This window comes from Mycteria americana, chromosome 5 (assembly GCF_035582795.1).
Source record: "Mycteria americana isolate JAX WOST 10 ecotype Jacksonville Zoo and Gardens chromosome 5, USCA_MyAme_1.0, whole genome shotgun sequence".
Lineage (NCBI taxonomy): Eukaryota > Metazoa > Chordata > Aves > Ciconiiformes > Ciconiidae > Mycteria > Mycteria americana.
Window position 1 is genome coordinate 45,322,067 of NC_134369.1, and position 17,617 is coordinate 45,339,683.

The 17,617-nt window shown below is 43.2% G+C and overlaps 1 protein-coding gene across 2 annotated transcripts in view; it reads right to left on the minus strand.

Moving 5' to 3' along the window:
- Nucleotides 1-16,936, minus strand: part of BAZ1A (bromodomain adjacent to zinc finger domain 1A) — a 66,994-nt gene extending 50,058 nt beyond the window's left edge. For both annotated transcript variants that reach the window (XM_075503144.1, XM_075503142.1), the window contains exons 1-3: nucleotides 16,788-16,936; nucleotides 15,912-16,061; nucleotides 8,166-8,444 (exon numbers count right to left, since the gene is read on the minus strand). In XM_075503144.1, coding sequence (XP_075359259.1) covers nucleotides 8,166-8,444; nucleotides 15,912-16,024 — 392 coding nt within the window. In that variant the 5' untranslated portion in view covers nucleotides 16,025-16,061; nucleotides 16,788-16,936. The remainder of the gene's footprint in view (nucleotides 1-8,165; nucleotides 8,445-15,911; nucleotides 16,062-16,787) is intronic.
- Between the last annotated feature and the right edge of the window lie 681 nt (nucleotides 16,937-17,617).

Sequence of the window (17,617 nt, forward strand, 5' to 3'; positions counted from 1 at the left end):
TTCCATTGATTTCCATGAATTTTGGGTAGGGCTGGTCAGGTGCACAGGTGAAAGAACATAACTAACTCCAGCAATCTATGGGCAAGAGACACTGACTGGAGACTGTGGCACAGGACAGTTTCTCCAGAAACCCAACTCCATCAGTCCTCTCTAGAAGAACGATTCTGGGCTGTGCTTTGAAGAGCAGCTTAACACAACTAGCAGAAAACTTTAAGGTTGGACTGAACCTTGTCACTCCCAGAAGAATGGTAAGGAAGCGGCAGGCTGATGGTGTACAAAAGCAAACTGCACCTGCAGCCTCAGTCTGCCGTTCCACGAGATGCAGAGATGACTTAGTTCAACACCACCAAAGGGGGAAATCTTCCCTTGCCATTCCTCCTTCCAGCCACATACTTGGTGCAGTCCTTGCTTTTTGTAGCTCTGGCACTCAGTATCATTTATTGATTGGCACGAAATTGAATTCACTTACCCGACAAAACAAAAAAACAATCCAAAACTAACCCAATGTGAAGAGCTGGGTAAGTTTGTGTCATATCAGCTACTTCAAGTGGCTCACTGAAGGATCTGGTGAGAACTAGAGCATGTGCAAGAGGCAAATACCGGCCACAGACAAAAGCAGAGGAGGAAGAAGAAGTAGTAAGACCTCCCTCATTTAGAGGCCCTGAGACACTGTAATTTCTTGAGTAGCTCAGTGATTTCAGTAGTTTATCCTTCCTAACTGAAAAGTGACATCTAGGCAAGTGAACACTGGGTTACTAGGAAAGTCTGTTCCAGGGAAACCACACACCTAACAAGGTAGTTGGGTAAGACATGGTACATGCTTCAAACTCACCAGTAGTCCAAGATGACAGTGATTCAGGAAAACCCAGAACAAAGGGTAAGCATAACTTACTTGCCAAATTTCTCTTTCATTCAGCTCAGCAACTCAAAAGCATGGACACAAGCTATTACGACTTGCAGGACAACCAGGTATCTCCATCTACCTCTGCTAAAGCAGTAGAAGAACACCATTTGAAGAAGAGAAGAAGCTGCACTCTACTATGTAACGGGCCAAAACCAGCCATCACAGGATGTCAAGTGGAAACCTTGACCCTACAATTATTGACACTTTCACTTACTTGAGAAGTTCTTCTCAAATGCCAAGTAGGCCTTTACATTCAACCAAAACAGGAGTTACAAGCTGTGAGACGAGAGACCGCTTCTCACTGCCCGTCAGTTGAGCGTTATGCACAACAGCTTTTGATCTGGCTGGCGCTAACTACTGTGATAGAAATAATAGTCTGGCACTCTGCTGTGTCCTCATTCCAAGTCAAAAAACAAGATCCCTTGAAGGCCCATGTGAGTTATAAACATGCCTCTTGTATGCTTTACAATAAGCAGACAAAAACCATCCCTTGGATGTAGAAGGCTGGGGGAATATTGCAATACTTTCAGGCCAACTTTCAACATAAAGAAAACAATGATCAGTGAGTCAGAAGCAAAAGGAAATTCACTTTTTTTAAAACAGAGACCCAAATGAAAGCAGAGTTTTTCAAATGCCAAAATGAAAAAAGCACACCTTTTCTAATAGTATGTAAAGTTAGTTGAACACAGAAAACCCCAAAAGAGTAATACAAGAAGCTATAGTAGCAAGTACCAAGAAGTACCAAAAAGCTATAGCCTCATTCTGTTTTGTCAGCTTTTAGTAAGTTTTTAAGAAGTAAATGTCAGGTAAGTGCAGTAACTCATATCCTTGTCCTAACAGTTCTCATATGTTTGAAAGTAATTAGAGAGATAAGAGCAAGACAAGATCTGAAGGAATAAGTGACATCTTTTACGAAGCTAACTGGTACAGTTTAATGCACACACCAAACAACAGCACACAACACAGAGACAAGTTTTATGCACATAATGGCTTCCTGAAGTACGGTAAGAACTGCTGTTTTCAAGTTTTAGCAGCTTCATTTGTCTGTCAAGTTATAGGTAAGATTGTACACTTCAAAGAAACTAGTAAGAAGCATATTTTTGCTTATGACAAGAGAATCCTATATACACAGTAGCTGCATCAGCTGTCTCCTGTGGAATTAGGACAGCACTAACACCAGTATATGCATCGTTTTGACTGCCCAGCCTTCCGTTTGTAGTATTGTGCCGATTTAAAAACACCCCAAATCATAAAACAAGCAAACCAAACCCCATACCTTTAAATTTATAGTTATAAAAGTAGACAGTGTGCACAGAAATGAGAACTAACAGAGACTGGCAGCACCCAAAAATAGCTGTAACAGCTGTTCAACAATCTATAAGAAAGGAGTTGCAGGTTCTCTCCCAGATATCATAATCTCATAGCTTCCATTAGTCAAATACAAATATATTTATTAGTCAACAAATACAAATATATTTACATTCCAAAGGACTTAAGGGCAGTGGAAAGTGAATTCCTGAAACGTGATTTTTCCAGGCCAGGAGTTGACTGATCCTTAAATGGCAATGCTGGAAGAATGCAAACGGTACTTGCTCTATGAATAGGTAAGCTGCTCTCCAGTACTGTCAGCTATGCTCTTTCATAAACACCACGCTAACTTTGCTACTGGAATTCAAATTCACCTTTCAAAATAAAGTAGGAAACTTTCTTTCTATGCAGGAACTTATGCTTAAGCCTTACCACGACAAAAACATGCTATAACTTCCTGATTCTGTAGACATTAGCTCCAGTGCCTCTGCATCCAGACAGCTTTGAAGCTGACATGTCAAAGGGGGAAATTTGTTGGTGGACTAGAAAATAATTTAAATTCACTGTAACTCATTAAAGTCTAAATACGGAAGACACTTTGCCTTTTACTACCTAGTGGTCTTACATTAACTTATCCTAGTTCTCAGAAGACAACTATATATGTATAAGCAAGTAATACCTTGTTGCCATTTTGAATGAAAAAAGTTGGAAAATTAGCTATCATCTTATCTCTTACAAGGATTATCTTCTACCATCCCAACTCTGTATCAGCTAGGCATAGTCATGGCCAGCAACACACTTCCTGTGCCCCAGTTAAGACTTACAGAGATGAAAACAGTATGCAAATCTTTTAATTGGCCTAATGCAGTGGTTAATCCACTACGAACAGTCCTAAAAAGCACTGGGACACCAGCCAAACAATTGATGAGTTAAAAAAAGAAGTTTCACTTCAGACAAGGTTGCTCCATGATTATCTATGTTTCCTGCAGCTTGGCAACGGTCAACATCAGATCATTCAGAGCAGAGAAAGGATGTTAACCTATACCTAATGTGTCATCAGACGCAGCAATCTTGTAACAGAGAACTTCATCTACTACTTCTGTAAATAGGTTCATTTTAAAAATACTACGTTCTCTTAAAGCTTTCTGGTGTTGCCTGCTCAGAGACATTAAACAAGTATTCTTTTGCAGTGGTGTCATCTAGTGGTCAAATTCAATGAAAAAAAGACATTCCTTTTTTGTATCTGCCACGTTCTGTATGATTTCTTCCTTCTTACTACCTTTAAGCAATCTCTTTTAGTCTGCAGGTGGTTGACTTTTTAATTAAGTTCCATACTAATTGCTGGACAACAACTGGTTGTCCCCACATAAGCTATTTTTAAGGGCGGGGGAGGGTGAGCTGAAGAGCTAGTAGAGTTGTCCAACCTAAAACCTCAGATCTCTCCACTGCTCAAGTCAGGCTGCAAGCTTACAGATTAATTAACTAATTATCACCCTGCTCACTTGTATACCCTAATAAAGACAGCCATTATTTCTTGTGATAACGTCCAGTCTCAGAACACTGATGATAAGTCACAACTGGTTGTTGACACATGCTTTAAATCTAGTTTTTCCTGACAAATGAATTAAAAAAACCCACCACACTCCTGACCTCAAGGAGAAAGGAACAGGTCCTACAGCTGAATGAGTTACACAGCTGTAGGTTTTATTTGGTGTGCCTGAGGCATTCACTAAGGTTATTTCAGGTAGGCCTTCCACACCACATAGTTCCAGCTTTCAGGTAACTGACTTCAGATGCCCAGATGTTGAAAATTAATTTCACGGGTTTTAAGTACCAATAATACAACATGGTACTAAGACTGCAACAAATGGACAGGTTACTGCAGGAGATGCCATTCCTTGTGGAAAAACAAAAGGCCAACTAGTATCATACAGGTCTTAAACTTTCAGTTCCAAAGAGCAAATATAGGACGCAATTCCAGTGATGCAGTCAACATTTTTCCTCTGCTTCAATAAAGTGTGAGATAAAACATTAGCTGCTTATTTTACATCTTAACTCACCATGGTTAACGTGAAATATTGCTCTAATTTCCCCCCCCCAACAAAATCTCAAATAATTTCCATGCCTTTTTCAATAAATTACTTTCCATAAACAGCAATTTGACATCTAAATAACAGTACTTACAGTGTTAGCTGTGTTCAATTCCTTGGCAAGTCAGACAAACTTGATTAAGTTTTCTGTCTATATTATATGATATTTCTGACATGTTTCAAATAATAATTTTGTCTTTCATGAAGGCAGTACTAGGAAAACGTTGTTACACAACTCCTATGGTTCTTCAACTGGGAATCCAAGTATCTCATGTTTTAAAGCATAGCACAGCTGCCACTTTGGAGAAAAGTCAGCCCCAGTCTGGCCAGAAATGTTGGACATACAAACCAAAAAAGCTGGCCATTTTTAATCAATACATCATCTGAAAGAGTTAAAGAGCAAGCAGAATTATCTCCTTGTTGCTTCTACTAGATTACCAAATTGCACGCATCACTTTCAGAGACTGCCTGAACAAGCCACATCATAGGACTGGGGGGCTTTTTCTGCAATTTCTTGCTGGTTGATAAGGGCTGTTAAGACACCAGACATACCAAAACAACAGGAAGACAGAATGTCTCCCAAACTCTCCAAGTTCCTCCTACCAGACCTCAGCAACAAGGCGGAAGCAGCCAAATTCAAAACTGAGCAGCACAACAGAAGGCTAGAAACCACAAGAGCCTGATAGGGACGTAAGATCTGAAAAAGCAATGGGGCATCAGATTCTGCAACAACCAGAACACACGGGTTGGATATAAGAACCACTGGTCTCAAAAAAATAATCTTCTGCCTAGCCTCTGCACAAAGCACTTGGCCTCTTACTCTTTCTAGATCACCTGTCCATTGCTTACAGTACTATAGACTACTTCATATGCTCAAAATAAAAACATTTACATTAAGCCAAAATGCTAACCCTTCTAGTGTTTGGGTTCCCTCCCATTTACTTTGTTCAACATCTAGAAAGCTGCATCAAAGCAATCTATCGTACAAGAATATTACATGTGCAAAGTTAGGAGCTATAAAACATCAATACTTAAATTACTTGAGCAACCCCTGGTTACACATGCATTATGTTGTAGGCTTCGAATTAAATGATGCGCAGAGCTCAGATAACAAACGATCCTGCTGCCATTATGTATGCAAAAAACTTCATACATAAATGCAGTGGAAGAGTTTACACCATGACGCAACTGGGTTTTCATGATCTGCCAAATTCTGTTGTTCTCATAGGATACCATTACAGTATAGGTGGACTGTGACCATTTTTGCTAGAAAAGGTCACAAAAACGTAGCTGCACAGGACAAATGCGCAAATCACTCTGTTGAACAGCCATGTTATTTACAAGTAACATGAGTTGGTATGCTTAATCCCCAATGTAGTACCTCAAAATATAGGTCAAAGTCAACTGTTAATTGGGCAGAAGAATAACTATGCCTCACCACTTTGTATTCTTTAATTATGTATCTCTAAGCATAAAAATCCCTCTGCATTACCATGTTATTTGCACTGTTTCCTAGATTTAGTATTAAAGGTCTGAACTAGCTCTATGCTATACATCTGTCTAGAACCATCAGTGGCATACAGTCAGCTAAGGTGAATTTTTCATGCTTCATTTTACCAGACACAGATTGATACTTATGTAGTGTTAAAACATACAATCTCTAGCAGGTTCATTTTCGATAGAAATAGATTTTATCTGAATCTTCGGTATTTTGAATGATATCTAGCCCACCCCAAAGGCTTAAGAAATTTAGCTTAAATCCTATTAATATATTGATCTGTGAAAGTGGAAAGTAAACACAAAATCGTTAGATATGTATCTCAACACAATTTTGAATAACCAAGAAGATTTAATTAAAGGCTGATAAAAAAATGATAGCGCTATCTTCATGAGATAGAATCATATCACAACTTTATCTGAACGGAATTTCACTTACATGGTAAGTAGAAACCATTTTGTTAGGGCAAACAAAAACTGATTTATGATGGTCTAAAAAGAAAAGTGAAAAGGATTCTGAATTTCAAAAGACAAAGAAACAAGACAGACTTGTATTTATTGCATATAAGTCTACTTTTCATTTAAGCTTTGAAAAGCTAAGATGCACATACATAAATATTTTAGTGAAGAGTTTAGAAAAGTAAGAGAAAGACAGGAGGGTTGTTCTTGGGGGAAAAAGTTTGTTCTTCTAAAGCATTCTTTTTGCTGTTAGTTGGGAAACTGACACTATCATCAAAGATTGAAAACAAAGGCATTTCATTGAGCAAATGGAAACCAACAGCTGAATTACACTGACAGTTCATAATATTCAGGTTTCTAGTTTAAAAAAAAAGAAGAAAAAAAACTTATTCTCTGTATAACAGTAATAAGTCATATATGTAATGAGAATATAATGAGTCAAATGACTAATACTAGTGGTAACCCGGCTCTAGTCATTAGACAAGTATAAAGATAAGATAGAAAAAACTTTAGATATATGTTTTCTGTACAGAAAGCAGCAACTCTACTGAAGTTGTTCTTGTCCTGGCTTTGCATACTGGGACTTACTTGTTGAAAGGAATAGAGCAGGAAAGAGATGGAAAGCTTTTCTCTTAAGCACTGACCTTATGTATATACCCATACAAATTTCCTTACAACTTATCTCCTGCAGCACATCAACAGATTTTTCTTCCTGGTGTAGTACAAACTTTGCCTTAAATAAGATCTGGATCAGTCACTAAAAAAACTCATACAGAATAACCATGTTCTCCAATGACCATTTTGAACCAGCCCACTCCTATCACCCAATATACACCAGATTACATGCCGAGACCTCAGGCTACCCACAGAAGCCAATAGGTTGTGCCCCGTCTACTCTGCAGTGTAAGCTGGCACCTTCCTCCTGAAAAAGGCAAAACAAAAACAACCCCACAAACAAACAACAAAAAAACCCAGCAACAGCTGAACCCACAAAGGCTTTAGCACACATTCTACAGGTACTTCCAAGTTGAGCATGTTTAAGTCTTTCCCATTTTAAACCTCAGTTAGGTGAAACTGCAAACTCATTTAGATAAAACATGGACCAGAAGCTGCTTTAAAGAAAGCCTCAAGCTAGCTATGTGTTGTAAAACAACTTATACTACAGAGCATATGTACCAATGACATGAGAAAGAAAGCATCTGAAGCTCAAAATTCTTCCAAGTTTTTAATCAGTCTAAGATAACAATAAAAATGCTTGCAATATATACATCAGTATGAGAGTAAACATAACACTAACTTTGAGTGGGAAAAAAACCCCCATCACACTAAACCCCAGATAATCACCTATTACAAACATTTTATGATTAATTTCCAACTTCTCTGAGAAAGCAGTCACAATTTTCACCACTAGCTAAAAAACAAAAATCCAACTGTCATAGATTCTTTAAGCTTCCAATAGGTCCACCATTCTGAGTACACAAAACACCATGTGATGAATTACATTCTAATTTCATCAAAACTTTCATATGATTTTTAATTCATAGCTTCCCCTCGTTTCTCATTAAATCTCATTCTACAAACAACCCACCTTTCTCACACGAGGGGACTGACATTCCTTTGCAAATCTACCACACAGACCAAAAAACTGCAGTGTCAAGACCTGAGAGCACTATCCTGCCTCCACAGCTGCTTCTAAGCTAAGGAACAAGATACCAAGCCCAGCAATAGAAGCCTACTCTTAAAGTAGGGAGGAGCTGTAACAGTATCTCTAACTTAAGCATCACACCTCACTTCAGGTGTGTTTGATGGAGTTTATCATCATCCTGATTTTAGATTTTAAAAAGCGCACATGAAAACCACCCACACCAAACAAAAAGAAATACGTATTTATTTTCAAACATACTTACCTTGCACCATTGTTTCTAACTACTTCCACTGTTTCACCAACAAAATACCGATCCTTGACATAAGCAAAGATTTCATCACAGATCTCATGAAGTCGGGAGCGATGGGTAAGGGTGGCCAAGTAGAGAACTGGAATGATGAGTGCCTCTGGAAAACTTTGAAGATTATGTCTGGCTTTCTTCTCCGATTCCAGTGCTTCCTGATATGTGAGTCCTGGTTTACCTGTGACAGCACAGCTCCACACAAGGCTGTTGCACAGAATGGTGCGTTCAAAAAAATCACTGAAAAGACAGAGGGTGGGGGAGAGAGAAAGAAAACGGTTGAGTTCTGACTAACATTTTCAATTTGCTCACTATTAATGGTGCAAATAAATTTCTTTTACAAGACTGAAAGGCAAAGGCAGCTCTACTCCTGTACAGACTGTAGATCATCAAAGCTTATTTACCACTTTTTAGCCATGCCATGGTAAATTGCTATTGTAAAACTAAAGTCTCCTCTCACTACAGACTACCATAACAACATCAAGACCTAGAAGTGCTGCAAACAAATATTCATGTATAAGAAGCCTTATGCATAAGAATAATCACACTGAGTTTAATAGGTGTCATATCCTCCTCACATCCCCCACATTTCCACAAATATTTGCAAGAGGAGGGTCTAAAACTGTACAAACATAAAATAACCTTAAGATCACAGAAACATGTTGAAACTTGAATAAGTTTCAGATTTTGAGTACCCTAGCTCACAAATGAAAAGATGGGAGAGGTAAAAAAATTAATGTCAAGTAGTTCTCTAAATAGTTTTTATGCCTTCACTGTTTGCATTGCTCTCAGAAAAAGCATTAAACTATTTTTTCCTACAGATTCTTCTCCTCCCTTGTTCCATTAGCAAATATCGATTCTCTTCCTTCCCCATATTTCCAATTAATGCTAAAATTACATTGTTTTTATTGCTTGCTTACTAGTTATTACATTGGAATCAAAAAAGAAGAGCCTTCATTAGTATCTGTCAATTTTTGACAGGTATCAGAAAAACAGCAGTTTGTTAAAACACTTTCTAGATTAAGTAGATGATGTAGCTATTCACAAAACCATGTTAAAACATACCATATACTATGGATCAGTGATCAGAAAGCAGAGCAATCTTTCAATATGCCCCAGTTCAGACAATGACTTTTATTTGCCTTCCTTTAAAAAAATCTTAATGGACTAGTATTGATAAGTATGCAACACACAACATGACAAACTGAGTTTTGTTTTGCCTTGTTATCAGTTCAACATAGCTATTTCAAGGCAGACACACAATACTTTCAGAACACTGCATGCTACGTGATACTCCTATACTGAAGTTTCATTCCTTTAAAAAAAAATTATGCTGCGCAGTGTTCTCATTTTTAAAAGGATAGAACTCTTCAAATAATTTCTACTAACAGGGTTAGAGAATTGTACAGTTCACACTTCCGAGTTTTTTCGTGCAGGCTACCCGCGAACTCAAGCTGGCAAACGTGCATCAGTTAAACTGATGCAGATGACGATGTTCACTGCAGATGGACAGATGAACCATAACATTTTGTAAATGAAAATGGAAATTCCAGATTGAGGACAATGGAGGGTCCTTGCTCAGATAATCCTTTCTGTATCAGCACAGGATTCCTCTGAGTCAGAGAAAGATGCTTTAGGAAGAACATCAGCTGCGAGAAGGGGAAAAGGACAGAAGAGGAAGAGATATATTATCTGAATAATATTTAATAGCTACAAAATTCCAGATTTTTATATCACCTGCATCTACTTAATATATTTGATGGTACATGGATCTAACACTCCTAAGTAATAAGGAATAATTTGGGTTTGCTTACTCTAAAACAAGAAAAGGAAAGAACAAAGGAGAGAGAATGAAAAATTATTCTTCAATATATGAAGAACGGATGGCTGTCAGTCATTCTTTGTGCATTGGACAGAATACTTTTTTTTTTTTTTTGCTGGCAACCATGGTGAATCAGTATCTTTAAGGTGTAGAATAGTTAGTTAAACATTTTAAATAACAGGTTAGACAAAAATCTGTGGGGTTTTTTTGTTTTGTTTTTTTTTTGGGGGGTGTTGTTTTGTTTTGTTTTTTTCTCCCAGGTGAAATGAATATGTAAAACATGATCTCGTCAGGTCTCTTCCTGCCCTACATTTCAATACTTCTATATTAGATTCACAATATTTTTTAGTAGTCTTACTGACTTCAATGGATAAAGAAACACTCAAATCTTCACGCAGCTGTGTGTCTTTATATACAATTTTTTGTCTTGCTTACCAAAGAGGTTCTGGATAATTATCTTTAGCCAGGAAAGAGAAAGCCACCCTAAGAGTTATTTAAAAATGTACCAGAACTTAACTTTCAAAAATTCTGAAAGTAAAGCAGGGAGGGGGGAGGAGAGAGAGCCGAGACAGAGGGAGAGACTGAGGTTGACGCTGACAGTGTCCCTTTAAGAGCCGCTGTTATTCTTTGTGAGGGGACACCGGACAGTCATGCTATTTAAAGCAACAGCATTGAACTTACAGGGGGAAAAAAAACCCAACTAAAAAAACCCCCAACTAACACACCCCTCTAAAATTTTTTAATCCATTATTATTACAAGTGCAAAATTCTAAGATTACTTTAACTGAAACATATTTGAGGAAAACATTTTTCCATTTGCATACAAAAGTAGTTTGTGTATCTAGTTTCATTCTCCCTCATTTTCTCTTTTGTTTTGTGTGGATTTTTCCCCTGTGAACTTACAGGGAAGACAAAAAAATCATGCGAAAAAAATTACACTCAATTTTGAAAGCTTTATTTGTCTTTAGCTAGTCATTACCTATAGCACATCAAAACCATCTGTGGCTTAGTCTGTTAACACAGTTTTATTGCAATGTTTTAATGATCTCACTTTAACTTGGTTTGAGAGAGAGGAGAAAACCAAATCCCAACAGTATAGCAGTACATGTTGTTTGTAGTACTCTTTCTGTCCCTGTCTCTCTCTGGTACACATCAGTTATCACAAAAAGATTTACAACGAGCAGACACAACAGCTACCAAACCAAGAGAACGGTAGCAGCAGCGATACCCTTTCTCTTTAAATAAAGAGTAATAATGCACTTGACCATATTCTACATTCAACTTAAATTCACAACAGCAAGTGCATCTCCTGCTATGTCACATCTGAAGCCTTATCTACGCCTTTATCTAGGGTATTACAGTCTTTGGGGTTTCCTCACTGGTTCAAGATCTCTGTAACTCTTGACAACATGGAGAGGGAAGTTCATACAAAACACGTCCACAAGGCTCACTTGCATGGTCCCATCTGCCTGCAAGAACTCAAACGGGACTGCAGCACCCTGGTGAAGATGTCCACATCAGCTCAGCTACTCGAGGAGCAGGGACTAAAAACTGAGTGGCCTTTGTAGTAGTAATTAATGTTGACTTCTCAGCTGGATGTCTTTTTGCATTTACATTATATAGTTAGTTTTCCATGCAAGGTAAGGTAAACAGCAAAATTATCAGCTAATCATTGAGGAGTAGTTTAATACTGCTACTTGGTAGGTATTTGATAGGAGGCAGTTCATTAACAGAAGCTAGAAATAAATTACTTAAAATCTCTGTGCTGACTGCACTTGCAATGGATATAAAAACCCAGCCTAGAAATGACAGATGCCTTTTGCTTGAACTAACCAAGTATTTCCATTGAGTCCAAGATCTGCTGTATTTTTAGTGTGTTTCAAGAACATGTTTGTTTCAAACCATTTACTTTCATTCATTTTCTTAGCATCTATTAAAAACAAGTTGGAGAGTGTTCTTTCTTTAAACAGAAGAATTCTATATCAGAGAATGTAGAATATGAGAAAGTCATGTTAAGCAAGTGAAATTTGAAGAGAGATGGAAAAAAAGATTTGAAGAGAGAGGGAAAAAAGGCAGGGGAAAAAAAATCTATGGCATGGCTAATCTGTAATAATTGTTATTTTTAATCCCAAAGCCCCTGTGGGCCTCTAATATATAAACCTATTCAGTCTATGGTAGGAGGGTAATCACGGAAGACCAACTCTGCCATTCTGGATCACAAAAGCGTTCTCGTACTCTGCCTCATCTCCAGAAGTGGTCAATAATACATATTACAAAATAACGCACAGAAGAAACAAAACTGAGAGACGTTTATTCCTTACTATTTACAGGTTAATTATGCATTAAGGAATATATTTCAAGTTATGAGTTTCTCTTCAACAAAAGAGAAAAATCCACCTAATTTAACTAAGGACACTTTAAAAAGCCTTTTGAACAGATCTCTTTTTGACTGTAACCAAGAATTCCACAGGCCAATCTATACAGAAGTTTCAGTAAGTTTTGAAAATGCAAAACTGCCCCTCCCCCCTCCCCCCCATGTTTTAGAATGAGGAACGTTCCTACCACTGTTCCTACCACTGTTCCTACCACTGTTCCTACCACTGTTCCTACCACTGTATAGATGTTCCATCTATACTACTCATCATTTTATTTTTCAGGCTATCTTCACAAGCAAGACTTCCCATACTTTAATAGTGGCTTTCACTGCACATCTATATCAGCTATTAACTTTCACAGACAAGGTGTCAAAGACTGGTGGTAACATCCCACTGCTTTAACATGTTTCTCATGCATCCCCATACTTGCTTTTCCAGCTATTGCTATGGCTCCAGAGACTCTCTTGTTGGTCTGTCCCTGGGTCTGTCCCTCTAACCAGGACTACAACCAAGCATGAAGAACATCAGTTTCCCCAGTTCCTGTTACTCCTGATAAATGCAATCGAACACTGCCACCTCACTGCACCCCCTTTTAAAGGGTTACAAAATTATGCGATGGTATTTCAGATTAAAAAGGAAATACATTCTTAACGGGAAAGTCACTTTACAAAATACTAGTCTTGCCAAATTCTCCTCGCATTAGCATAATGATTTCTTATATAGAGAAGAGTAATACTAATGTATGATTTGTATTCGTCTCTACTAAAGCTGCCATGGGCGTGAAAGAAGCTTCTCAACACTAAGTTTGTGCTCTGTAAAAAAAAGAAAAACAACAAAACCAAAAAACCACACAAACAAAAAACAAACAAGAAAACTTAAATCTTAACCATTTGTGGTAACTAAAAGCATTCATATAGTTGAGGAAGGGGGTGAATTCAGGTTACCATATGTATCTATACAGCCCTCGATCTAGTCAGACTCTATAATTTTTAAATTCTCCCTTCAAAAAATTCAAGTTGCTATTGCAAAAGTAGACTCAGAGAAGCCTGATTTAGACAATGGTTTTCTTTCATGAAACAGCCAATACAGTTTTTAAAAAGTGGGCCCTCCCTATCCCTATTAATCTAATTGCCCTTGCTTAGGCAAAGAAATAGGAAATGTTGTTTTCAGAAGACAGTAGCTATTTGAAGCATCACTTTGCAACCAGCAGAGACAAGGATCAGCATCTTTAAAACTTGCTGAAAGATGACCCTATGTTCTCCAGTAGATTATGCCACAAACAACTAACACTAAATTTACTCATCTGTGCCAGTACACCTTGTGAAGTAAAAAAAATAATAAGCTTCTCAATCCAAAGCACCAGTTTTACCCAACCTAACAAAGAAGCCAGAAGAGAATTAAAAAAACCACACAAAAACAAAAAGCAAAAACACCCCACCCCACATACACAAAAAACAAGCATAGCAGAGTTTTCTGCAGAGTTTTCCCCAAATACCATATTCTAAGCCCTGACCTCTGAGCTAACCACCCACTGACGTTTCTAGTGATCGCCTGTGTGAACACAAGTCTAAATTTATCCCTTAATTCGCGAACTTTGGTTAAATATGGAATTTGGTCTTTCATGCTTAGTGACAACATCTCTGCAGTGTAAATAAGCCTGTCAGAGTACTTAAAATATTCACCAAACCATTTGAAAGCAGAAAGATGTTTTAAAAGGATATTTTTCATGCTGAAATTTTAGCAAAACTACACGTACCTGAAACGTGTTTCAGTGCAGTGTCAACAAATACATGAGAGTCATCTAATTATGTGATAATAATAATTGTAACCAGAAAAGCAGCTTTCAAAATATTGGAAGCTAGGCGAGGGGGACTTAATTCCTACAGAAACAGGAGGCTGTCAGCTCTTGCTCGTTAGGTTCTTATACGCCCTATAATGAAAACACTCCTTACAAAGCTTCCAACAAAATATTCAACACCCCCCTTCCCTCCCAGAGTATATCGTCCAGGAAACAGTAAGGCATTACCCTCCAAAGTTACCTAATCCAACTTCTTTAAAATTTTATTAGGTGAAGTGTATTTGAGTAAGAAAAAACAAGTCTAAACACGAAAAAGATTTAGGTGTGCTCTAATTTCATATGCTGCAAATGAAAAGTATTTCAGATTTAATCTCATTAGTCTACACGTCTTTAAAAAAAAAAAAAAAAGAGTTCGATGCGGGGGCTTTTTTGTAGGCGCGGATGGTGCTGGATCGGACTGGGGGTGAACACACATTTATCAGCTTTTGAAAAACGTCTCGCTAAATACTTTCTGGCCATTGTTCCTACAAGCGAGAAAGTAAGCGGCAGTAAGTTCGGGACTACCCGTACAATACGCCTTCAACGGCTAACGACAATTTCACAATTTCCATTGGTCCTTCTACACATGGAGAAGGAAAGAAAAAGAAAAAAAAAAGGGGGGGGAAAAGGGACGGAAAGAGGGAGAAAAGCCTCACGAGAAACTGAGATCCTGAGGGGACAGGTGTGCCCGCTCGGTTTCAGGCCGCGTTTAACCTCCGGCGGTGCCGCCCGGCCGGGAAGGGAGGGCTGCGGGACCCTCGCCCCGCCGGACAGGTGCAGCGACCTCCGCGCTCGGGCCGCACTCCCCCCCCGCGGCCGGGCCGCCGGGCGGCAGGGCCCGCCAGCCATTTCCAACCGGGTCAGCCGGCGGCTCCCCGCGGAGGCGGGGCGAGCGCGGCCCTGGGCGGCGCGGCGGCTCCGACACCCCGGCCCGGCAACAAGGGGTTAACCGCGGCGGGAGCCGGCCGGGGCGCCGAGCCCGGCCGAGCCCAACGGGCTCCGCAGGCGGCGCCCCCCGCCCGGCCGCTACCACAACAATAGGGCGGCCGGCACATGCCGGGCGGGCGGCCCCGCTGCGCCGCCGGCACCCGGGCCCGGCGCGGCCCCTTCCGCGAGGCGGCCTAGCGCCGTCCGCCGCCGACACGCGGCTGCCGGCGGGGGCGGAGGGGAGGGGGAGAGCCCGGGCCCGGCAGACGCTCGTTACCGCCCGCCGCCTCCCACAGCGCAACTTTCACTTCCCCGGCGGGGGCAGGGGGACAGGGGCGAGGGCGACGCCGCGGAAGGAGCGGTGCGGAGGGGGGGGGGGGGGGGTGAGGAAGGGGCCGGCTCCCCTCCTTCCCCGCGAGGGGAGGGGGCCGCGGGATACCCCCGCCGAGGAGGGGCAGGGATTCCCCCTGCCCCGGGCGAGAGATCCGCCCTCTCCCCCCACCCCCCTGGGGAAGGCACGGGCTCGGCGCCAGCCGCGCCCCCCCTCACCACCCCCCACCACCACCCCCCCCCCCGGCAGGGCTCCCCGCGGCGCTGCCGGGGAATCCCCTCCCCGCCCGCCCAGGTGTCAGCCGTTCGGGGGTTAAACCGCTCCCTGCCCGCCGCCGCCGCAGGGCCGGGGCGGGGGGGGGGGCAGGACGGACACACGGACGGACACGGACACAGACACGGAGGTTGTCTCTTACTCGTAGTCCCTGAAGATCTCGTTAGTGACCCTGCAGTAGAAAACGCGCTCGTCCGGCCGAAGGTCGGCGGGGGGCTTCTCCCTCACGAAGGGCTTTCGGTGCAGCAGCGGCATCGCCCCGCTCCGCGCTCTCTTCCTGCCCCGGGACCCGCTTCGAGGGGGAAGGAAAAAAAAAAAAAACCAAAACAAAACAAACAAAAAATAAGGAGGGAGGGAGTGAGCGAGTGCGGGCAGCGGCGCCCCCCGGCCCGGGGAGGAGGGAGCGGGCCCGGCGTGTCCCTCCCCCCGGGGGAGCCGGAGAAGGAGCGGGAGAAAGCGCCGGCGGCAGCACGGCGGCCTTTTGTGTGCCTGACACGCCGCTGCCTGCCTGGGACTGCGCGCGGAGCGAGCGGCGGATCCTTCCTCCCGCCTCCGCCTCCCTCTGCCTCACAATGGGGCCATGACGCCGAGCGGCGGGCGGAGGCGGCGCCCCCCGCCCCAGCCGCGCAACGTGCTCGGCTCGGGGATACCCCGGCCGCCGCCGCGCTTTGTCTCCTGCGGGTCCCCTGCCCCGGGGTCACCCCCTTCCCCCGCCTCCGACCCACACACGCCGGGCCGGACACCAACTTCCACTCCCCCGCCGCCGCCGCCGCCTCCTCCTTCTCCTCCTCCTCCCCGCAAACCAAACACCCAGGAGGGGCAGCGCCGACCACTTATCTCCCTCCTTCCCTTCCTGCCGGGACGCTGCCTAATGGGGGTCCTCGCCCTTCCAGCCCCGCGCCTCGCCTCGTCCCGGCCGCCGCCGGGCTCCGCCGCCGCGGGACAGCTCGGCCGCGGCGCGGGGGGCTGCCCGCCCTCCGGCCTGGCGCAGCGGGGGGCTCCCTCCCCTCCTGCCCACCTGGTGCGGCCGCAGGCTGCCCTTGCTGCTCGGCCGGTGCGAAGCGCGGTGCCCCTCGCCGCGTTTCTCCCCTTTCCTCTGCCCCCCCCGGCTCCTGGGAAGTTTTTGATCTACTTCTTCAAGCCCTCAATCAGGAAGAGCTGCGGGGAGGAGCCTTCCCCTGCTCTCCCCTACATCTTTATTGGCCGCTCGGTGCCTTCCAGCGTGTGTCACACAGGAAGACAGCGAGCTACATTATTAATTAATGGCTGAGAGGGCGCATCCTCCATTTTTGAATTATCAGCCGGAGATCTCCGGTGCGGGGGGGTGGGCCCAGGCCGGCTGACCGCGGGGGGGGGACGGCGGCTCTTTCCGCGCGGCGCTGCCGGCCGGGCCGGGCCAGGCTGGGTTGCGGGCGGTGCGGTGCGGTACCGTACGGTACGGTCCGGTACGGTATGGTACAGCACAGCACAGCACGGAGGGGCCGCCGAGCCTGCGGCGTGCGGCGCTGCCCGCCCGCGCCTCCTGCCACCGGTGTTACCAGCGCTTCCGAAACCGGCGCCGGGGAGCCGCCGGGAGACCACCAGCCCCTGGGAGACCGCCAGCCGCTCGGTCCCGGGGCGATCCACTGTCCTCAGTACCTGCCCTGTGAGCAAGGGCAGGCGCGTCTCCTGCAGGGCTATTCCCTTCGGCTGATCCACCGCCTTTTCGGCGTTTGACAGTGCAATTCCGGAGACGTTTCTCTCTCAGTTACAGCCCCAAAGCATACTGCTGTCAGAGCGTACAGGGGCATACGGACATGTTTTGCTGAAAGTGAGATTATTTATCATTAAGATGAGCGTAGGGGTTGT